The sequence below is a fragment of the Ctenopharyngodon idella genome, chromosome 23 (assembly GCF_019924925.1).
Source record: "Ctenopharyngodon idella isolate HZGC_01 chromosome 23, HZGC01, whole genome shotgun sequence".
Lineage (NCBI taxonomy): Eukaryota > Metazoa > Chordata > Actinopteri > Cypriniformes > Xenocyprididae > Ctenopharyngodon > Ctenopharyngodon idella.
This window is the reverse complement of record NC_067242.1, coordinates 9,295,292-9,321,125: the sequence shown is the minus strand read 5'-3', so window position 1 is coordinate 9,321,125 and position 25,834 is coordinate 9,295,292. Positions and strand designations below refer to the sequence as shown.

Below are 25,834 nucleotides of genomic sequence, written 5' to 3'. Positions count from 1 at the left end.
AGAACCAATGACGTTTGACATGGAGTCTGTCTTAGCATGTCTCAACATGTCTTTGAAAGCATGTTATTCTCAGCAAACTTAAATTTCGGTCTGTTACTCACACAAAACTTTCATATGACTTAAAATTAATGGTACTTTTTTCCCCTCATTTTTGGAACTTGATATTCATCCACTTTCACTTTGATGGCAAAAAAAATAAATAAAATAAAATAAAATAAAATAAAATAAAAATAGGGTACTTTTTGTTGTTTTTGCTTTATGGTATTGCATTCAAAATAAAGCAAAGCAAAGTAAAATAAATTAAAATAAAACAAAGCAAAACAAAATAATAAAATAAAATAAAATAATAGGGTACTTTTTGTTGTTTTTGCTTTATGGTTTCTGTCTGCATGCAAAATAAAATAAAATAAAATAAAATAAAATAAAATAATAAAAAATATAAAATAAAATAAAATAAAAAATAGGCTACTTTTTGTTGTTTTTGCTTTATGGTACCTGTCCATATTCAAAACAAAATAAAATAAAAATAAGGTACTTTTTCCTTATTTTTGGAGCTTGCTTATATTCATCCACATTCACTTTGACTGCAAAATAAAATAAAATAAGGTACATTTAGTTGTTTTTGGAGCTTTATGGTATCTGTCAACATTCAAAATAAAGCAAAACAAAATAAAATAAAAATAGGGTATTTTCTGTTGCCTTTGGAGCTTTATGGTATTTGTCCACATTCAAAATAAAATAAAAAATAAAATAAAATAAAAAAAGGTAAAATAATATAGTTATTATAGTTATATAGTTAAATATAGTTATTTTTTAGGAGCTCTATGGAATCTGTCCACATTGACTTTATTGTGTACAAAATAAGTGTGAACATTCTTCAGAACATCTTTTGTGTTCCATGAATAGAAAAACAAATAAATAATGACAATTTTCATTTATGGGTGAGCTATGTGCAGCTCAGATTAACTGAAGTTGCTCAACTGTTTCTATGTATGAGATGACATCAGATATCGGGATAGCTGGGGGAGGATTTAAACATAAATCTGCATGTACTTAGCCATCCATACATGCAATTGATCCAAAAAATTTCTGTCTGTAGCCCTTTATGAAGCCTTTAAAAATTCTCTTAGTCAGTTTACGGTCACCTGTCCTTGAAAAGGAAGAAGGAAGATTTCAGAAGCAGCAACAGGCTTCTCAAATACCCCTGGCCACTGCCACTTGAAAGGAGAAGTGTGAAAGAGAGGAAGAGAGGGGCTGGTAATCCCGCCTCAGACTTTTGTTTGAAATGGAGACCCAATCCAAACACAGGGCACTGTGTGGAGGGGTTTATGGGAGAAAGCCGAGAAGCCATGAAAAGACACTTCCTCTCGGCAGGAGGAAGAAAAATAAAATGTGCAGCTTTAGCGTGTCAAAAGCGAGGGAGGGACGAGGAGGCCAGGAAAGAGTGATGAGATGGAGGGAAGATTCTCTCTGCAGGGGGAGAAAACCACATTCAGGAAACACACACACACACACACACACACACACACACACACACACACACACACACACAAACACAGCACACTGGTACACACATATTTGCAGTGAATATCAGGGTTGCTTGGGGGACATCGGGGGACTCGAGTGTGAGAGAGACTATAAGTCTGAAAAGGAGACCAAACACTCTTTATATCCAACTTGACTTTATATGCTGTTAACTGCTTCAAAGGGAACAACAATAAAATTAGCACTTAATAATGTCACTCAATAATAAATCATTAAAGTCAACATGAAATTAGTACTGACCCCCATTTACCTTTTTTTGTCTTAATGTTCATGATTGATAATTGCAAACTATTCTTAAGAAAAAAAGGTTCTTGTTATATTTAAACAAAACACAATGAAAATGAATAAAATGTAAATAAATTAATATTATTAATATATTAAATATAAATACATTTAATTAATGTTTTTATAACAAATGTTTTTTTAGTAAATATAATGTAAAAATATAATGTGCATATAAATGTTTAATATTAGTAATATATATTAATTTTTTTATTAATTTATTAATAAATTTATCTATATTTATAGTGTAAATAAATTAATGAAAAAAATAATTAATCGAATATATATATAATGCAAATAAATTAATGAAAAATTAATTAATACTGCTGACATAACCAAAGCTACACAGGAAAATATTTAAAATTATATATTTCATTATAAATACTTTTAAAATACACTAATAAACATTCAAATATAATATAATAACATGTAAAATGTCAAATTAATATAATACTTAAACTGTGTAATCATGTATATATATATATATATATATATAAACACACACACACACACGTAATTAGTCACATTAAAGTTAAATGAGTGAATTTGCTTTTATTTTTCCTTTAATATACACAATTAAAAGCTACCAAATAAAAACCCAAACATAATATCATGTTCTTTGAGATCAGCTGGAGTGAGGTATCAGGTCAAGCTTTTACAAGAGCTTTTCTAGCATCAGCTGACCCTAATGATCACAGAAACGGGGAAAATGATTCCTGTAGCCTGGCCCAGAGAATCAGGAACACATGAATGCACTCCAATACGGAGGAAGAAACAACAGGGCAATTACTCAACCCAGACTAAACAGCACACCGGGATTTATGAGAAGGGTCCCTATGTAGCGCACACTCGAGGGGAGGCGTCTCTCCAGGAAGGCCAAAAAGCAATTGGACATGCAAGTGAAAGTGGACCATCTGAGACACAAATGACGAGGGCGTGGAAGAAGGTGAATGCCTTCTTCACCAAACGACCAATCAGAGCGCAGGACCAGGAAGTGAATGGGTTCATGGAGGTAAGTGGGGCTCAGAGGAAGGGGAACTTCTGAAGGGCCTCGCCAGCACACACAAACACAAAACAACCCCCTGAAATTCTCAAAAGACACATCAAACAGAGGGGAGGGCAGAGCCGAACGGCCCTCCCAGCAGGGATGGAGTGTTTGTAAAGAAGAGAGAGAGAGAGAGAGGCAGGAAGAGAGAAAGAAACAGAGGGGGAGTGTTTGCAATGAGACAGTGTCAGTGTGTAGTTCACTTTTATGAATGACGCTTCATGTACTAGACACTTAACAGGCACAACACACATTCACAAACAAAGAGCTTTAATGTTTCTACCATGAGAGTCTATCTGATTATATCTTGCCCGATTCTCTTCTTCAAACATATATTCTATATAAAATATGCTGAAGATGGTGTGCAGAATGTGTTCAAACCTCAAGCTGAGTGTACAAACTACACTAATTTTCAAATGTTTTTTTATTTAAATTAAGGAATTCATATTTTTATTCAGCAAGGATGCATTTAATTGATCAGAAGTGACAGTAATGTTTTCTATTTCAAATAAATAATGTTCTTTTGAACTTTCTATACATTAAAGAATCCTGAAAAAATGAGTCCACAAAAATATTAAGCAGCTTTTTTCAACATTGATAATAGTAATAAATGTTTCTTGAGCAGCAAATCAGCATATTAGAATGATTTCTGAAGGATCATGTGACACATGAAAATTTAAATAGAAAAATAGTAATAATTTTTCACAATATTACGGTTTTTACTGTATTTTTGATCAAATAAATGCAGCCTTGGTGAGCAGAAGAGACTCAAAAACATTCCTTCTCTAAAAATGTAATCACATTACTTTTCCTGTAATGATGGAAGGCTGCTTCAGTAATACCATTACAGTTACTGTTCATATAACTAATTGTGGGTCATTTAAGACCTCAAATTTGATTTGACAAGATATTGTTTTGCGTTCTGTTTGATTGACATGTATGCATGTACAGTACAGTACCAACAACAGTGACATTTAAATCACTTGCTCACTGTTTAGGATGCCCTATTTTGCAAAATAGACCCCACTGTTTGTAATAAAATTCATAATAAATCGCTAAAATGAAAAATAATCAACATATAAGTTCAATCAAGTTCATTATGAATTAGTTGGGTCTGTGTTATGAAGGAAAAAAAAAAAAAAAGAGCAAAACATCTACTAATCTACTAATAGATAATTACATTTCTTTGTCGATTTTCATTAGTGATTATTATGGATTTTTATGAGGAAAAAAAGATTATCAAATGGCCAAGCATCCAATCCTCTGACCACTGTAAAATTTTGAAAAATAAAAATATTCTTTATCTTGAGTACATTTTCTGCAGCAGGCGATGATAGCACAAACAATACTCTGAAAAATGTACCGCAAGAAAGCAAAACATATTTTCATTGCTAGAAGGGAAAATGAAAATGTGCGACAGCAAAAGCAATTCATGATGTCAAACATTTATCATTCCAGTATTTTAAGTCATAAAAGGCAACCCGCCTGTAAGTGCTGATGTATTTATAATTACGGTCGATTCCTGAAACTGAATTCAAATAGAAATAGATAGGAGAGAAATGCTGTACTTTAGGTTTTTTAAATACTAAGAAGAAAGATTTCTTTATTATTTTTATATATATAGTTCTTTTCAAACACTATAAGCCATTAAACGTCATTCTGGTGTCAGATCTGTTACCATATATATTACTTTAAGCGAAGACGGCTTGAGCTGTCAATCAAACACTAGCTCTCACCTGATTGGCTAAAACACTGGCTTGCAAAAAGTGCATCATTCTTCAATCAATAGAAACAAAACAACATCTGAACCCCACATGAAGGAAACTCTTCCCCATCCACTGCATAATGTAGGTCAAAAAACAGTAACAGGAAAGCAAAGACTGAAAATACAATGAGAAGGTCCTGCAAATATAGAAAAGAGGACAGGTGGGAAAGAGAGGAAGGATTGACGGCGTGTGAGAGGGGGAAAGAGGTTAGTGAAGTGATTCATTTGTATTAGTGCCACTGCCCTGTGGCGAAGACGCAACGGCAAATTATTTCTGAAACAAACTGGAGGATCATCAGAGCTATTACCTGCTCTGGCCGAAGGGCATCGTCTGTGTGTGTGTGTGTGTGTGTGTGTGTGTGTGCGTTTGAGAAACTGTGAGACGCACAATTGCTATCTCTTTCAGCCCAGCCTCAAAAGAGCAAAAAATAGGAAAATAAAAGAGAGGAAAATAAAGCGTTAAGTGATGGAGGGACATCACATATATATATAAACAGATACAGACCAGTGTTATTTCAGTATCACTGATATACTATTATAGTTTTTAATAATATTTTGAATATGGTTTTAGTTAAAGTAAACTATAGTAACCCCGATACTGATATAGACAAATATTTTGCATCTACTTAGTTTGTTGATGAACCCCCACATCATTATACATACTTTAAAAGCACTAAAATGACGTAAGCGCGACGCGATCGATTCAAATCAAAGACGTACATGTGTGTGAATCGTCAGCGTCCCGTCTCACCAACAACTGAAAGAATTCTCTCAGTCTTGTGGCACGCGGGTGCCAGGCAATTAGAGTCGACACGAAAACACACACAACTGCCAATTTCTAATTTAAGCCCAAACAGCCTCGGATGAGCCAACCTCTGCAGCGCCGCTCTCGCTACCCAGCAAGATTGATGGCCACACAAGAATTCATGACAAAACTGTGTAAATCTATCATAAATCTATCAATCTGGTTAACAGATTACCTACAGAGATCCATGATCGATAGACGCTGCTCAATAATTAAAACAATATTTATAATTAAAACGGCTGGAAACACATTAGCAGGTGAGACGCATTGAGTTTCCATGCGTATCAAATCTGGGGTTAGTTATAGGGGAAATGAAAATTGCCTGTTTAACATTACAGAGGGAAATATAATAATGCTTGAGATTTTATTCTCAAATATAGGGCGAATTCAGAAAATTCATCTCAAAGTCAAAAAGTGAACAAATTTAACTGAATTTATCCTACACTGTAAAACATTATTTTCTTGAGTTGTTGAATTGTTATAACAACATTTTTTTCTTTTGTCAAATCAACTTAAATAATTAATATGGATTCAGATAATATTTTGAGTTTCTGTTAATTAAACCAATCGCCTTCATTGAATTAACTCAAATTTTTAATTTCAATGAACTCAAAATTAAGGCAACCAGGTAACTTACTTTTTTAAGTTAAACCAACAATTCTACTTGTACTTGGTTCACAAAACCACCTGTAATAAAGAGAATAAACAAGTAAAGTAAACAATAAATACTAATAAGTAAAATACTTCACTAATAAGTAAAACAAAAACCTACATCTTTCAAATTTAATGAAAGCTTAGACAGCATCAATAATATAAACTCAAAATAAGTTTAAATAAATCTCTAATTTTAATCTTTAAGGATTTTAGAAATATAAATAGTGCTAAAAATACGTTTAAATAAAATCTCTGTTATTTTAACTATTTTTTATTATAAATACTTAAGCAGAATAAAAAAGTAAAATACCTTTAAATCGCTGTAATTTTAAACTTTTATGAGTGTTTAAACAAAATAAATAGTAAAAAAAAAAAAGTAAAATAAATACATTTAAATAACTGTCTATGAATTTGAACTATTATGAGCGACTGGACAGCATGAATAAAAATAAAAAATGCAAAATATATGTTTAAATAAAATCTTAAAATGTCAAACATTACAGAAAACTTGAATCGTCTAAATCAACTAGTCGGTTCTATTACCAAGTAGCAATACAACACAGCTAATAGTAGTTAAAAAAAAAGCTTATATCATTAAGACACTGTGGAGGGAAATTTGTCTGCCTTTCATCCTGATCCCGCAGACTTCGTCACATATGAGTATTTGTGTTTAGCTCATGGGAAAGTGTGTACACAAGTAATCCAGAGTCCATTACAGCCGCACATGGCTTGTGTTATGGGGTTTAAATTAGTCATCAGGGCCGTAAATGAGCTCAGAGAACACTGAGACTTGTCACCCTCACTCGGATGTTAGTTTTCACCTCCGTGATGAGAGTTAAATCAATCCTGCCTGACTGCACGACGGTAAAATGAGCCCGATTACTCATCTCACTGATGTCAAACGACATTTTGATGATACATATATAATTGACCGTCCAAATGACCCATTCATACCAATGAGTGAATGACCAACATGAACCAAAAAAAACAATCGCTGAAACTGTGACTCAGGAAATCTGAGACGTGTATATTATATATATCTATATATCTATATCTATATATATCTCAAATTACACCAGTAATTATTGTCATATTGAGAAAAAATCTCCCAAAAACAAATGCACCCTGATGACTACATATTACACACACTCTGAATACACACCATGTTTCACCCATTACTCTTTGGCTAAGGAAAATCAGTTATGACGGTAATGAGATTTTCAGTTTTTGTCCGAGCGGGTGAGAGAATGAGTGAGCGAGCGAGAGAACGGGAGAAATGGAGGATGCCGTGAACCATCAGATTCTCCTGACAATGAAAAACATTCCCTCCTCCGGCAGTGAGCCCGTCCTGACGACTGAAGTGTGAGGGGGATATCAGCATCAATAATCTTTCATCAAGTCAAAAGCACTCGGCTGCAGCCCGCCAACCACTCAATAGATAACTGTGAGCCATCACTCGCCGCTGAGTGAGAGAAAAGAACGGAGAGAGAGAGACAGACAGAGACAGAAAGCTGAAGCACCCCAGGTGGTGAGTAGATCGAAAGGGCTATCTTCCTTTACACGCTATCTGCGGCACGCACACTTTTGTAGGGCAGTTGTTACATCTTTGTTCACGCTCTCCACTGAGGGAAATCCTGATGCTGTCTTGCATACTATGAAGCAGCAGGTCACTTCGCTGTCTTGTAAACAGATAGTATAGCAGTTAAACAAAGGTATATTAATATATAGGCAAGCAAACAAATAAGTCAGTTGGTTCATAGACAGATATTTTTGACTAACTTTTGCAAAATTCCTCAGAAAATGTACTTTCATTATATCAAATATAAAACACTATTAATTAGGGATGCACAATAACATTACATATATAGTGCTGTCAAATCTATTATTTACGATTAATCGCATCTAACATAAAAGTTTGTGTTTACATGATGTGTATATATATATATATATATATATATATATATATATGTGTATATATATATATATATATATATATATACACTATATTGCCAAAAGTTTTGGGACGCCTGTCTTTATGTGCACAGGAACTTTAATGACATCCCATTCTTAATCTGTAGGGTTTAATATGGAGTTGGCCCACCCTTTGCAGCTACTACAGCTTCAAATCTTGTGGGAAGGCTTTCCACAAGGTTTAGGAGTGTGTTTATGGGAATTTTTGACCATTCTTCTAGAAGCGCATTTGTGAGGTCAGGAACTGATGTTGGTGAGAAGGCCTGGCTCACAGTCTCCGCTCTAATTCATCCCAAAGGTGTTCTATCGGATTGAGGTCAGGACTCCACACCAAACTCGCTCATCCATGTCTTTACGGACCTTGCTTTGTGCACTGGTGCGCAGTCATGTTGGAACAGGAAGGGGCCATCCCCAAACTGTTCCCACAAAGTTGGGAGCATGAAATTGTCCAGAATGTCTTGGTATGCTGAAGCATTAAGAGTTCTTTTCACTGGAACTAAGGGTCCAAGCCCAACCCCTGAAAAACAACCCCACACCATAATCCCATCTCCACCAAACTTTACACTTGGCACAATGCAGTCAGGCAAACCCAGACTCGTCCATCAGATTGCCAGGCAGAGAAGCGTGATTCGTCACTCCAGAGAACACGTCTCCACTGCTCTAGAGTCCAGTGGTGGCGTGCTTTACACAACTGCATCCGATGCTTTGCATTGCACTTGGTGATGTAAGGCTTGGATGCAGCTGCTTGGCCATGGAAACCCATTCCATAAAGCTCTCTACGCACTGTTCTTGAGCTAATCTGAAGGCCACACGAAGTTTGGAGGTCTGTAGATATTGTCTCTGCAGAAAGTTGGCGACTTCTGCTGACCCCGCACTGTGATTTTACGTGGCCTACCACTTCGTGGCTGAGTTGCTGTTGTTCCCAATTGCTTCCACTTTGTTATGATACCACTAACAGTTGACCGTGGAACATTTAGTAGTGAGGAAATTTCACGCATGGACTTATTGCACAGGTGGCAACCTATCACGGTACCACGCTTGAATTCACTGAGCTCCTGAGAGCGACCCATTCTTTCACAAATGTTTGTAGAAGCAGTCTGCATGCCTAGTGCTTGATTTTATACACCTGTGGCCATGGAAGTGATTGGAACACCTGAATTCAATGATTTGGAGGGGTGTCCCAATACTTTTGGCAAAATAGTGTGTGTGTATATATATGTTTGTATATGTGTGTTTGTGTGTGTATACACACACACACATATATATAATATATAAATATAATAATATATATATACACACTTTTATGTTAAGATGTGATTAATCGCGATTAAACGATTTGACAGTACTAACATATATATTACATTTATATATATATTACTTATGTTTATATACGTATATGTTTATGTACTATAAACTTAACTATAAACTGCCCATCCGATAGCATCTTTCAACCTGATCAAACAGATAAAGGCGTAAGATACAGTTCAGCAGCTAATGCAGTAGCATTCAAATAAATCCTACATTATGATGCATTAGACCAAAGCGTAAGCCAGGCGGTGTCAAAGTGTCTGACTGGATTCATACCCTCAGGAGTGACTGATACACCCCCCCTGAGTGATGGATAGCTGTCAGAGCCATTGAGAGCTCTCAATTCAGCCCCAAGGGGAGTGCTTTGGGACTGTAATAGTGTCCTTAATTGCCACCAAAAACACTCTTTTCTCCAGGTCATTAGACAGATTGGGAATGTGAGAGCGTGTGTCAAGCTTAAAGGGGGGAAACACCTCGAGACATCGCCTGGAACCAGAGCAGGTGAGCAGCTACAGACAATGGTCTATGGACCCTATTATCTCCTGAAACATCTCATCTTCTTCAAACAGCACTAATGGACCGATGATTGGGTGAAGTCTTTGATACAATCCAGTCATTGATCATATCACTGACACTGGATGCAAAATATGCTTCCATACCCTGAACAAAGAGTCCATTGTAACCTTCTTCCCTTCTTCCAATACTACACTTTCTTAAATACTTGAAGCCACCATGTTTAATTTCAAACGAAGCTAAACAAAGCTTTCTTTGAGTGTTTAATTCATACAACTTTCATAGAACCTGTTTAAGAAGTTCAAACATTATTCAATTTGACCAGACGAGCTGCCATTTGGTATTAGTCTATGCAAGCTAGTATTTAGTAGGGGTGTGACAAGATCTCATGCCATGAGATCTTGCAAGATTAAAATGTGACAAGATTTTTCACTGCGGTGAAAAGCTGCCTCGCGATATTCCCATGACGGAGAGTGAGGGTGAAATTAAGTTCCACTGTAAAAACCATTTAATTCAGTTGGATAACGTTCGCTTCAAGCCCATCCAGCTCATCCAACACAAGCTGCAGAGTCGTACATAGTGCAGCAGGAATCAGAGTTCACTGATCACGTGATGAGCGTAAGATGAGATGACTGACAAGACCATGGCAGAGGATTCGTTGCACAACAGAGCCTAAGCATCTGACAAATCAGTTAACAAACTATATAACCTATTATACACAGAGTGGGACAAAAGAATCTGGCCATGATGATTTTGTTGACTTGACAAAATCTTGTTTTCAAGGCTACCAGCTAATGCTTTGTACAGGCAACTCACCTGGTGCTATCCACACCGGGTTTGGTGTATCCTTCCACACAGCCCTCCCATACGCTGTTGGCCATGGCGTTCCCAATGGCTGTCATCACCATGCTGAGTTCCACCGGCCAGTCGTCCAGGTCCAGAGACCGTACGCGGGACAGATGTGTACCCAGGTTCCTGTGCATCCCGGAGCACTCGATACAGATCAGAGCGCCGAGGTTCAGACTGGCCCAGTCCGGATCTGAGGGTCAGAGACGATTACATTTCAGTGTACCATACCAAATTAGCACTGCATGCACTTCAACGTCAGATATGGGTAGTTTTCAGCAATGACTATGCCAACCTCAAAAGGAATAGTTCACCAAACAATGAATATTTCCTGATTATTTACTCACCCCAAGGCCATTCAAGACGTATATGACTTTCTTTTCTCAGCCAAAGAGAAATTAAGGTTTTGGAGAAAAACATTCCAAGATTTTTTTCCTCAATGTAGACCATTTTTGAAGGTAAAAAGTCCACATTTAGGCAGCTTTAAAGGGCTCTACATGACCCTATGTAGATAAATAAAGGTCTTCTCTAGTGAAACAATCAGTCATTTTCAGAAAAAAAAATTATATACTTTTTAACTAGTAACTTCAAATGTCCACTTTGGTCCAACTCTGAGAGACGGTTGAGTTCATGACCTCTCACGTGACATGCACATTGGGAAGGTCACGCGTCACGTACAAAACAAATTATCGTTGAAGTATAAGTATTTGTTTCAGTTTAAAAATGGTCACTTTGTGTGTATATCCTGGACGTAAACTCCTTTTGTAAACAATGGGGCGGTCCTTGCCGCCTACATCACCACCATTCACTTGCATTAGATGGAGAAAAATCTTGGAATGTTTTCCTCCAAAACTTTAATTTTCCCTTCGGCTAAAGAAAGAAAGTCATATACATCTTGGATGGCCTTGGCATGAGTAAATATTTTTGGGTGAACTATTCCATATCCCAGACTGGGATTTTATACAAATGTGGGTGAAACTACCCAACAAAAAATGGAAAAAAAAAAAGTCTCATTATTACAATTATTTTTTATTATTTTTAGTGCTGTCAAATCGATTAATTGCGATTAATCGCATCTAACATAAAAGTTTGTTTAGATAATATTTTATTTTATTATATATATATATATATATATATATATATATATATATATATATATATATGTGTGTGTGTGTGTGTGTGTGTATATGTACATACACAGACATGTTAGATGCGATTAATCGCGATTATTCAATTTGACAACACCATTTTTTGAGTTATTTTTTATTAGTTATATTATTTTTATTACTTTAATGTACTTTATAACATTATGCCTTATGACATCTTATACAACAAAAGAAAAGACAAACATCTATAAAATATCTAATGAAATGAGACCAGCTTCATGATCAGAAACGGGTGCAGTCACAATGTTTCACTCACTGGGGGCGTCACAGTCTGCACAGAAGCTGTTTCCCCTCACGTTCCTGATGGACTGGATGGTCACTGCATCACTCTGGCTTCCTAATCGAGACTATATACCATAACAATTCATTAATCACAATGTGGAAAGAGCAGAAGGGTTTGTTTGAGTGTGCATACAACATACTAACCTATTTCCACAGTACCTAAATGAACATAATACCATCTTACCTTGTTCTTGCTGCTCTCACAGGACTGCAGACTGGCAAATATCTGGCTCTCAATGGCCTGCACCCAGAGTTCTCTTTCCTCATACGTGGAAGCCTCAAAGTGCCACATCTGACCAGTCAGGGACACAATGATGAACTCAAAGGACTCTTCTTGCTCTGAAACACACCAAATGTGAGATGGGTTTGAATACACAGTGATCAGTTCAATTTGCCAGAATATGTTTGATAATGACAGTTTGAAAAAGTCGTGGGTCCACAATGAGACACAAATTCATTACACAATTAAAAGAACACGCACACATACATACATACACACACACACACACACACACACACACACACACATATATATGAAATATTTATCAAATTATATATAATATTTATTCATTGAAAATAAATATTTCTTATTGGAAAAAAATATTTATTCAAATTAAACATAAAACATAAAATTCTTAATTTAAATTGCATTTTACAGAAGGAAAAAAACAGGACATATTTGCCATTATTTCCAAGTTCAAGATAATCTTCACTAAAAGGCTGCAAATACAAACATTTAAATGGCCAATATCCAAGGTGCATTATGGGTATCTGCGATTAGTGTCAGTTGCTGTTGTTCATCAGCATCGTAAAATCCAAGTGATTAAAAAGGTAAATACATCCATTAGAGTACTTATCTCATTACCAATGAAGACTCATTATTATTGCAGCTGCCTAAATAGAATATAATGTGGGTTAATCATTCTGGTCACAGTAATTTCCACATCGCAAAAGCACACGCGAGGTAGTGCAATGTTTCTACGGAGCTCAAATGAGGGGCGAGAGGTGAAAAACAGACCATCATTTCTGCAATTTGCTCAACATTCATTTCAAAACCATGATTACTTTGATGTGTACGTGACGATGATTACACACGCGAGTATTACAGCCGATGAAGCTGCATGAGGCGAAAAGAAGTTCACAGATTCAATTACTGCAGTAGTTTTACAGAATAAAGACTGTTTATTAGCATTAAAATGCACAACATATCACCATTTATTGACGCCCACTCTAAATGATCATTACTACATTATTGAAGTCTCATTTTTAGAGAAATTATCATGAATTATCATGGTCATGTGCCAACCCTGTTAATTTTTTTCTTTCTCTGTTAATTTAAATCTCTCTATATATATTTGACAGGGTTGGCGATAATATGATATAAGTTGGAAATTCAATACTTTTATACTTATTTAAAAGTATTCTTTATATTTGTTTTATTCTTTATTTCAAATATTATTATTATTATTATGTATTAATGTCTATTTTTTGATGGTCCAATGAATTTAATATTTTATAACTTAAAGCAACTTCATCTTTTTTTTATTTGGAACTTGGAATGGACATAAACCAAAAGATAGATTAAAATTTCTACCATCATACCGCCCAGCCTTAAATAAAAACTATGCAAACAACTTTAAATTCAAATGAAATGTTGAGTGGGGTTTTAAGGCAGCGGTTTATCTTGAATGTGAAGCATGTAGATCTCCGTCTACTCTCATCTCCAATCAATAATCCCCATATGATGACTTGAACACATGCATATCATTGTAAAAGACTCCCGCTCACTTCAGCAGAGTATGTGGCCTCAAGCGAATGGCAACAATCCAATTAGTTTGACACCCTCCTCAATTACCCGATTTATTCACGGGACTTGACTCCAGGTCAGAGATCAATACAGAGCCAGCAGCTTTGTGTCTAAATCAAGGACTAAAGGGTGAAGGTCTGTCGCCCCAGTTGATCTCTGTTCTTTGTTTACATTTCATGCTTCTTTTTGCTGGAAATGAACCACAAGCGAAAGCCTGGACACACTATGTGGATAAATATGTCGAACAAAGGTCTCTAGAATTAATTTAGGAGGTTTACTACACTCTTAGAAGAAAGGTTCTTTATAGAAGCCTATTGAACCATTTTTCTAAAAGTGTAATAGTTTCATAAATGTGGTCAAAATAAGGAAACATTTCATTTTTAGTACAAATTAAAGAACTCAAAACATTTACTTTTGTTTTTAGTAACAAATAGACTTGAAAACATCTTCCATGAATGCTATTATTTCATATTTTAGTATCACAGAAGGGAATATATTGTATTTGGATAACATTTCGGCTGTCTTGATATAGTTTCTCTCCTGTCTGCTATTATGAACAGCAACACAATTATCTCGCATTCCACTGTCCAATGATCATACACCTCTGCATCTGAACACAAACAATTATTCTGTTGGCTGGCCATCTGATAAATTAGCCATTTCAACAGGTAATTTCAATGTGGATTTATTAAAAAAAAAAAAAAAAAGTCTGTTTCTGATGTTTGAAACCACTGAAAATGAAAGCTAAGCCAAATTCTTTTTGTGCTTTAGTTGTTAAGCAGCACACAAAATTACAGTAATTGTTACTTCGGTAATATTACTTTGAATAAAAAGGAGTGTGAAAGTTTATTGCTAAATCTCAAAAACATAGCAGTGAATTTGAGTTCTGAGGAACTCAGTATGGCTGTGATTCAAAACCTAGTGAGCTACTTACATAGCACTTAAACTCATTTATGATGCTCCAAAATGCTGTCCAAATTAACCGTAGTTCATTGCAGTAAAAAGAAAATCACTTGACAATTTCACTTCTCAGAAAACGAACCATCAAATGGTTCAATAATTCCAATTTTTGAACTAATCCAAATGTTAGCTTCAAATTCAACTGCAATTTTTTAGGCAACAGATTATTGTATGTTATAATATATGTTTTACACTTAAAGCAACTAAAAGCACAAAAGTCAATAAATTAACTAATTGTGAACTAGACACATTCTACCAAAACCAGTCAAAAAGTTTGCACACTTGACTGAATTTACACTCACTGGCCACTTTATTAGGTACACCTGCTCAACTGCTTGTTAATGCGAATAGCTAATCAGCCAATCACATGGTAGCAACTCAGTGCAATTAGGCATGTAGACACGGTCAAGATGATCTGCTGAAGAAGAGAGATGATTAAGTGACTTTGAACGTGGCATGGTTGTTGGTGCCAGACGTGCTGGTCTGAGTGTTTCAGAAACTGCTGATCTACTGGGATTTTCACACTCAACCATCTCTAGGGTTTACAGAGAATGGTCTGAAAAATAGAAAATATCCAGTTAGCGGCAGTTCTGTGGGTGAAAATGCCTTGTTGATGTCAGAGGTCAGAGAAGAATGGCCACTTCAAGCTGACAGAAGGGCAACAGTAACTCAAATAAACACTTGTTACAACAGAGGTCTGCAGAAGAGCATCTCTGAACGGACAACCTTCAAGCAGATGGGCTACAACAGCAGAAGACACACTTGTGCCACTCCTGTCAGCTGAGAAATGGAACCTGAGGCTACAATTCTCATGGGCTCACCAAAATTACACAATAGAATATTGGAAAAATGTTGCCTGGTCTGACAAGTCTTGATTTCTGCTGCGTCATTCAGATGGTAGGGTCAGGATTTGGTGTAAACAACATGAAAGCATGGATCCTTCTTGCCTTGTATCAATGGTTCAGGCTGCTGGTGATGTAATGGTGTGGAGGATATTTTCTTGGCACACTTTGTGCCCCTTAGTACCAATTGAACTTCATTTAAACACCTTAGCCTACCTGAGTATTGTTACTGATCATGTCCATCTCTTTATGAGCACAGTGTACACATCTTCTAATGGATAATTTCAGCAGGATAACATGTCATGTTACAAAGCTCAAATCATCTTAAACTGGTTTCTTGAACATGACAGTGAGTTCACTAAACTCAAATCCTCCACAGTCACTGGATCTCAATCCAACAGAGCAGCTCTGGGATGTGGTGGAACGGGAGATTCACATCATGGATAAGCAGCCGACAAATCTGCAGCAACTGTGTGATGCTATCAAGACAATATGGACCAAAATCTCAAAGGAATGTTTCCAGCACCTTGTTGAATCTGTGCCATGAAGAATTAAGGCAGTTCTGAAGGCAAAAGGGGATCCAACCCGTTACTAGCAATGTGAGCCTAATAAAGTGACCGGTGAGTGTATAGTTTCTCATTATCTTACAAATTCATATGATCTAAAAGCTTATGATTAAATGCTTGAAATTAGCTTGGTAAACAAATATAAAGGTAAAACAAACAAAAAAAATCTAAAATAAAATAAAATAAATACATAATACTTCAAATTTGTTTCTTTCATTTAAATACCTAAATTTTTACATTTTAAATTTGGAGGAAAAAACGCTTCAAAACTATTTAAAAGCATCTTCATGAAGTGAATGTCCAGAACGAGTAGAGCTAGAATCTAGACACAGGAGAAGCTCAAATATAAGATATTTTTAATTTGTTTAATATTTGTTGCTTGTTCCTTTACTTTCATATGTGTTATTTTACAGTATTGCTGACTACTTTTGTTCTAAAATCAGAAAAATATTCCCTGTAAAATATTTGAAAATGAAAATGCACTGCATTATAGGAAAAAAGAAAGCATTTTATCTAAAAAATTACAAAAAGACTCTGAGGTCTGTTGATATAAAAATGTGCAATAACACAAGCTCCCAATCAGCCACTGGTGCTCAGAAATTAGCAGTAATGAGACGGAGCAGAGCAGGTTCTGCCTGACTACATCCAGTTAAAATCCAATCTGAGGGACTGGAGGCAAAGAGGGCAGAAACAACTTACCTTAATTAATACACTACAATAAAAGAAAGATAACAACATCTAAAACCACAGTCTTTCTCTCCTCCTGGCCCTTGCAATCCTTCATTCATATTTATATTCTTTCTGCATTATAGCTTATAGTCAAATTTGCTCCTATTCGGGTGTGAGCAAAAACACGCCGTTTTTGTGTGTGTCCCTTTAAATGCAAATGAGCTGCTGCTCCCGGCCCACTTTCCAGAAGAGGGCGGAGCTTTAACAGCTCGCGCTTCGGTGGCTCAACAACAACAAAGCTGGAGAATCTCACGCAGCCAAAATGAGGATTGTCAGTAACGGTGTTCAGCCTTACATTGTTCAAACCGGAGTCGGACACTGATGGAGAGACTCAGGAAGAAGTTACAACTTTTAGAATTAAACTGGACGTTTCTGAACGGTTAGTGGACACATTTATGTAGTTGCTGTGGAGTTGATTCAACTCATCGACTAGCATGTGCCGTCATGTTAATCTTTTGTGCAAATCCAGCGTTGAATTGACCCTCGTTTGTGAAACAGCCGGTGTAAAATGACGGCATGGTAACAACACTCTACTACAACAACTCTTCCTTTGAGCGTCCTAACTTTGCAGATGTTGTTTATGCTCAATCAGCAACATTACACACTAACTAAAGTTAAAAAAGTGAAATCATAATCAAGGACCCCTTTAAGTTGAGATCCATTGCAACCTGAAAAAAAAAAAGCAAAGTAAATTAGCACAGAGAGAGAGAAAGAAGGAGAGGAAAACGAAGTCACAACATTTGCTCAAGTGCATCCCATCTAATCGAGGCAGATGCTTCTACTCCAAACGCCCTCTGGGTCAGACGCCTGCTCCAGTACCACATCTGGACCTGCCAGTGTGACCCGATTGCTATTCTGTCAGAGAACACAGCCACGCGACCACAAATCCATCAAATCAGCGCCTGCACAAAGCCGCGAGGGGTTTAAGTCAAGGTGTGTGTGCGTGTGTGTTGCTTTAAAAACTCCCAAATCCAACACATGTGCGCTAGTAGACTAAACAGGTCTGGGCCTATAGAGATGCTAGCTGGTGTCTAAGAATTAACGGGCAGCTGGGAGGAACCAGACCTGCCTGTGCCATCTGTAAATGTCAGCGGCGGCGTTTGCTCATTTTACACATCATTAAAGGCAATATTCCTAACCTGTATTAGAGCAATCAGCACGCGCCCATTACTGACACGGGCCTGGGGGGATACGGGCCAAACACTGAGGAGGCGAGAACGCATTCACCATCTCCATCAGACGCACACACAGTGTAAACAAAAACACCCCCTATACACACACACTCACACACACACACACACACACTCTTCAAACAATGAACTGAAGGTAAATGCAGACATAAAAACTCCAACAATGATCTGATGCACATGAATTTACAAATATATATGTGCAATCACATTTTATCTTCTTTAAAAGGTATAACAGAGACAAAGGGCTTCAAGAAACCACCAGCACCAGTCTAAAAACACATGAAGCTTCAGTCGCTGCTGGCTGTCTGCAAACTGGGCAAGTGTATTTATCAGCCTGAAGGATCAAAACTAGTAATGCCACGTGCACATCATTATATTAGTATAAAACAGTTTAAACTGTATTATTCTTTGTATTTAGATCAAAGGTAAGGCAAGAAACTGATTAGGCCTTAATTAGTTGTAATCAGAGATTGTCTGATATAGTGATTATTTAAGTTTTGATTTTCAATAATAAATATGCAGAACTGATATTTAATTATATTTTATTTTCTGCCACATTAGTAACTAAATGATCAGTAGACTACAAGAATAAAAACAAAATAATAATAATTTTAAATTATATTAAATTATATATATATATATATATATATATATATATATAATATATAATATATACGCAAACCAAATAATAATACTAATAATATTAATAATAGTTACTAATAGTATATAATTAAATATATATAAAAACCAAATAACAACTATTAATTTATTTCTGTATAATGATATAATAATATTAATAACACATGAGATTAAATATTTAATATTTAAAAATGTTATTGTGATAAGTTAACTAATAATAATTATACTACTACTACTACTACTACTAATAATGATAATAATAAATATGAAATAATTAATATTTAAATATATATAAAAAACAAATAATAATACAAATAATAGTTATATTAATAATAGCTACATATTAATAATAATAAATGAGATGAAATATATATATATATATATATATATATATATACACACTAATATTAATTATACTACTACTACTACTACTAATAATAATAATAATAATAATAAATGAGATGAAATGTTCAGTTTTTAAATGTAATTATTAAAATGTAAATTATTAATGTAATAATCATTTGTAAATATATATTTAAATAACTAATAACAATAATATATGTAAATATTTGTTAAGATAAATATTTAAATTTATTAAAAAAGTTGAATTAATATCCAGAAAGTACACAATTTGTGATTCACATTCTAAACACCACACTATTCAATACAGCAAAATTTGATGTTATATTTCATTTTATTTGCTATATAAGAAAAAAAGCAATTGTGCAATGACAATGCAACTCTTTGTAAAGTCCACATAACAAATAAATAGATCTGTAAAAACAGCGTGTTTCCTGTGGAAGACTACAGGAAGATAGCCCAGATTAATCAAGCTTCAGACTAGCAGAGCAGATCTTTTACTGTACATGAGTGAAGATAAAGGTGCAGATGGAAAGAAAGGCATTAAAGCTCCTGTCAGTCGACTCGCCAGGAACTTTGGATCATCTTTTAAGCACCTGAGATGTTCATTATACCGCTGAACATCCAGCAGGATGCTCCACTGAAGCTGTTCAAATGGAGAGTCTCTGCGTGTAGAGGAATTACAGGACTGTTTGCTGTTAGATTAAACTTACACTTGAACTCAAATTCAGGGTCTAAACCGTTGAAATGGTCAAAGTCTTCTTGAATGAAATGAATTAATTAAAAAGAAACAGTGAATCAGCATTGAAATGAACGGATTCACTAAAATGAATTCGCTTTCTCAATGCCTTTCTCACTTTTGCCCTTAACAATTCATTTAGTTGTCTAAGCATGCCTTAATTGTGGATGTTTACATAAATCCATCAACTGCCTGAGACTATTTGTGAATCAGAGCTGTAAATATCTTCCGGATACTTCCCAGAGACGTTTGCTCATGAAGCCAAGCACAAAAAAGTTGCCTTACCTTCTTAGAGAGCGACAGCACATTTGATTTATGATGCTTCACAACAGCTAAAATTCGATTTCTGCCAGCATTCGGCGCTTTTGATTGCCCCGTAAATGAGATAAACTGATAGCAATTTATTCAAGGATCCAAGCTCCCCCCTACACCCCTCCCATCCCTCCCACTCCTCTGCCTTCAGTAGATACTACTTGCTCCATGTGAGTGATTCTCATACTTAAGCAATATGTCTGTATTCTGCATGCACTCACTAGAACAGACAAGCGAACACTAATAGAACCTTTCAGACTGTAGAGAGGCAAAGACGACGACGTTCATGATGGAAGTTCTTACAAAAAAAAAATTCTGTCCGCACACACATTCCACTTCTGTTATTCTGCCAGATGACCATAAGTCAAGCTTAAGAAAATCAGAGGTTAGACCTCATATTCTTGAGGAACTGTCAATTATACCACACGTAATGAGACAGAACGAACGCTAAGAACGTCTTTAACTCGTTCCTTATCAGTGCTGCAATGGGAAATGACCATGCCTGTGATCCCTTGAGCTTGTAATGTCGTTCATACACATTTAAAACCAATAAAATAGTCACAATAGTGGAGCTGGATCATTTGAGGCTATTTCAACTCATGTAAAAACACAATTAAACTTGATTCTGGTAACATTCAAAATAAGCTAAATAGCTTCTGTCTGAAACGGAAGAGCAATTTGAGGGGAAAAACAATACACACTGTTATATAATACAACAAACGCTTGTTGAAATGCTAATCCCTCTTAAATGAGACAGAATAGTCTGTCTTTATGCCACCTACAGACCTTTATTTATCGTTTAAGTGTTTGATCGTGGTCTTTTTGTGTGATGTCAAAGTCGCACATTGGATATATGTGTATTTATAAAATGATTTTCCAAAAAAACAACAAATTTATTAGGAAGCACCTGTGACAACGTCATTGATGGACAGTGTCCATCTAGTTGATGGATTTTGCCTATTGGCAACAGAATAGCCTGAGGGATGTGCTTTTGTTTCCTCAATAACAACCAATTAGGAGACTGTATTTGTCATTGGGACGGGCAATAAAACCAAAGTGGCACCTTGTTCATGACACATCATCTCTGTTACACATGGCACAATGGATCAAATCAAAGTGTTTTCTAATTCAGAAAATGATTAAAGTACTTTATTAGCCAAAGGCTACTTTTTTATTTTGATAGCATTTTCTCACTAAAACAAACCTACAAATGCAAAAACTTTTACTGATGCCTGAAATCTACTGGTGTTTATGTTAACTAATGGGACAGTGCGATATAAGAGATATGGTACATGGTCATTTTTCTTACAAATAACACAAACTTTTTTGTGTCCCTTTACCTTCATTCCCTGCAGAAAGCCCATCTGGTTTGGTGATGCCCGTGCTCTTTTTCCGCCTGTGTTTCTTGCGGTTGGCATGAGGTGATGGTGGAGGCTCTAGTTTAGGACTGGTGGCGCTGCTCATGCCAGGGGCGGAGCTGAGAGGATCTGCCATCCCATTGGCTGGAGGAAGAAAAACAGACATGAAGTTCAGTCAACAGTCTCTTACCTGGACCAATGATAAGTATTAATAAGTTATTATTTAAATAATATATATGCACATTAAAATGTTTCATTATATATATATATATATATATATATATATATGTGACCCTGGACCATAAGTCGCATTATATATAAATATAAATTTGTGTTTATTTTATCAAAATAATAATAAAAACATGCACATATTAATATTGTATAAAAATGTATAATTAGTGCTGTCAAATCAGTTAATTGCGATTAATTGCATCTAACATAAATGTTTGTAAATATATATGTATGTGTATATATATATATATATATATATATATATATATAAATACATTTGTGTATATTTTATCAAAATAATAAAAACATGCACATATTAATATTTGTATAAAAAAGTATAATAATTAGTGCTGTCAAATTGATTAATCACATCTAACATAAGTTTGTAAATATATTTGTATATACACATATATATATATATACACAATTTGACATGTAATAATAATTGTATTTATCTCTATCCATCATCTATCTGAAATTAGATATTCATATATAAGTGTATATATTTTATATTTTAATAATATATACACACATTAAAATGTTTCATTATATATATTAAATGTTTTAATGAGTAAATTATTAAAATAATAATAATAATATAAACATAGGTACGTAACAAATGTAAGTATTAATATTTTATATACAAATTATTATTTTTTAAAGATTTATTTTTGCCGTTTTTGCCTTTATTATGATAGGACAGTAAGCAGGCAGGAAGCAAAGTGGGAGAGAGAAAATGGGGGATGGGATCGGGAAAGGTTCGCGATCTGGTACTCGAACTCGGGTTGTCTGAAATACAGCGGTGCTATATGTCGGTGCTACCCACGAGGCTATCATGTATAAAAATAAATTAATAATTGTTTTGCATTATATTATATAATATTGTGTGTATATATACATGCAATTGAGAAAGACAATAATACACAACAATAATACAAAAAACAAAAAGTTTTGGCTTTCTAGCAGAACACAAAACTGATTACATATTATGTTGTCAAACAGATTACAGGTCAACTGACGATTTTGCCTTAATTTTGGACCCTGGTTCCACCACATTTTACAGGACAAGTGAAGATCCACAACCACTGAGAACAACAAGAGATGGACCACACCTTCGTTTCACCTCTATTAGCTTGACGAGAATGAGACGTGCACGTGAGTAACAAATGATGATTTGGTCTTGCCCGAGGACCGCCGCTGTAATGTGAGAGGCCACACGAGCATCCAAGCACAAGAGAGGTTGGGTTCGGTGTAAGGTGATTTTATATAAGTGATATTAACCTGCCGCTCCACGCCAGTGTGTTTCTGTGACGGGGCGACACGGTAAGAAAAGGGGGTGTCAGTAGGGAAGCCACGGCCATCTTTCTGAGCTTCATGACACTTCAACATCATTTTAGGGCGCCCTCGGGACACTATTACCCACAACCCCCCGACCAGCCCAGGGGCAGAAGGGCCCGGCAAAGTGGACCCCATATTGTTAGCGGCCCTCAGAAACACACTCGCACACACAGTGTGTCAGATGTGGGCAGCCTCCTCCATTGTCTTGGCATCAAAAGCTCATTGTAGTGTTGCAAACTCCATTCATCTCCACAGGCCTGGGGTGTATAAGAGTGTGTGCGCGTGTAAATGTGTGTGTGCGACAACGGTCGGGTCTGGGAGTGTCTGAAACCCGCGGAGCCAAATAACGCATATTCTAATGGCACCGACAACCATTAGCCTGTGTAGAACATTAGGCGTAATTTGGGGGTTTACCTTGAGGGATCTCTAGGCTAGCGTGCTCTTTAAAGAGAGAGAGATGGAGGCGCGCAGGGGGTACAGGAGGATAAACTACAGCCATCGAATCCGCCGTAGGCACCGATGAGTTTAGCGTGTAGCTAATGCTACCTTTAACACTTCAGTTTCCCTGCTACATTTCTGTATGGCTGCCATTTCATCTGGTAAACCGATGCAATTTGTTGTTTTATTGATAAGACACGGTTAATAATTATGATTGAGGTGTTTAATAAGAACAGCTTGATAATGAATAAATGATGAAGCGGAGGATTACTCAAATGCACTGTGGGATTTGAGCTTAATTACACATGGCAAGAGACAAATTAGAGGGTTTAACAATTAGCCCCGTTACACAATTACGATAATTCTCAATCAATATTGTTGCTTTATCTTTATCAAAGATGCGCAAGAAAGATTTGTCCTAATGATAATGTTACAGCGGTATGCAAATTTATAAATGTAAATTTGTAAATGAGTAGACGACGCATGAGATGTCTTTAAATTAATGTCAGGATTACAGGATCAAATTTATACATTTGTATTTTAATTCATAAGGAAAAGCGTAGCTATTAAGGAATTTTTCATCATTATAATCACCTAGTTGATTGTAAGTGATACTGTGGTGTAATAAATGAATTTTATACACACAAACACACATATATATATTATATATATATATATATATATTATATATATATATATATATATATATATATATATATATATATATAAAATGCTAAAATAACAATTAATTATTGGTAGTATATTTAAAACTTATTTAAAAATACTACATGTATTTTAAATTAATGTATTTATGTATGCAATGTATTATATATATATATATATATATATATATATACATACACACACACACACACACCTGATATGAACAAATTTATAATATATATATAAAATATAGTAACATTAATTTTATAATATTTTTATATTAACTTAAATTTCATTAATCATTTTTTAATAAAAGTAATTATATATATATATATATATATATATATATATATATATATATATATAAAATAGTAACTTATTTAAAAATACTAAATGTATTTTATTAATTTTATAATATTTTTATACTAACTTAAATTTCATTAATCATTTTAATAAATTATATATATATATATATATATATATATATATACATACATACATATATATGTGTGTGTGTGTGAGTGTGTGTGTACATAATTATTATACTATCAATACATTTATTAAAAAAAATATATATATTAATATAATATTAGTGTTGGTAGTATCTTATTTAATTGGTGAAATGCACTTGAGTATAATCTGTCAATGTAATATTGTTTAATTGGTCAATTTTAGCAATATTTCTATCAGTCAAAAAAAAAAAAAAAAAAAAAAAAAAAAAAAATCACCAATGGTTCTCATAAGCAGTAGCGTAGAACTACCACTTAAGGCCTCTTTCTTAGGCCAAGGTCACTATGTTTACCATGAGTGCCGTTTAGGCACTACAAAGCAGATATAGTGATATAAGCTCGCTGGAAACACGGCAGGTTGGCAGTTGATGCTTCATCACTGACTCTGTGTTCACCATTGATATTCATGACTTTAAAAGTCTGCTCACCCTCCCTCGTACTGAATGGCGGAGCGGCGCTCCCAGCTGCCACACACGTTGTGGCAGGGACGCGAACGTCTGTTTCAATTTCTACACTCCTCTTCCCAACAGCCCCCCTGGGACCAATCATTAGCTACAGCAGACAGCTGGGGGTAGAGGGCTTCTTGAGAATACTGTTCACACACGTACACACATGCAGAAGCTCTCGCACATACAAGCACACAAACACACACATACACTGAAGAGTGGCCATCAGCGGCTGTGACAGCAGTGGCATTGTGTGTGTAGGTGGAGGTTAACAGTGAAGGGCTGCCCTTGTCCCTCATACCAGACCTCAGATGAATCATCTGAACGTCTGTTTACAGAGTCATCGCTAAACAAAAAAGTACCACGGTACAGCGATGACAATACTAAGGTACGTGGTTACAAATGCAATGGTACTTTGTGTTATACCATGGAACTGAAGAAAACTGATATGGTAATATGGTACCCTGATATCATTTTTTGTTATTTGTTATATAGACTATATAATATTTATTTAAATTCAAATAT

General features: G+C 35.3%; 1 protein-coding gene across 2 annotated transcripts in view; it reads right to left on the bottom strand.

Annotated features, from left to right (window-relative positions):
* Positions 1-25,834, bottom strand: part of agap3 (ArfGAP with GTPase domain, ankyrin repeat and PH domain 3) — a 171,473-nt gene that overhangs the window by 9,733 nt on the left and 135,906 nt on the right. For both annotated transcript variants that reach the window (XM_051881892.1, XM_051881891.1), the window contains exons 13-16: positions 21,667-21,828; positions 12,367-12,521; positions 12,157-12,247; positions 10,705-10,927 (exon numbers count right to left, since the gene is read on the bottom strand). In XM_051881892.1, coding sequence (XP_051737852.1) covers positions 10,705-10,927; positions 12,157-12,247; positions 12,367-12,521; positions 21,667-21,828 — 631 coding nt within the window. The remainder of the gene's footprint in view (positions 1-10,704; positions 10,928-12,156; positions 12,248-12,366; positions 12,522-21,666; positions 21,829-25,834) is intronic.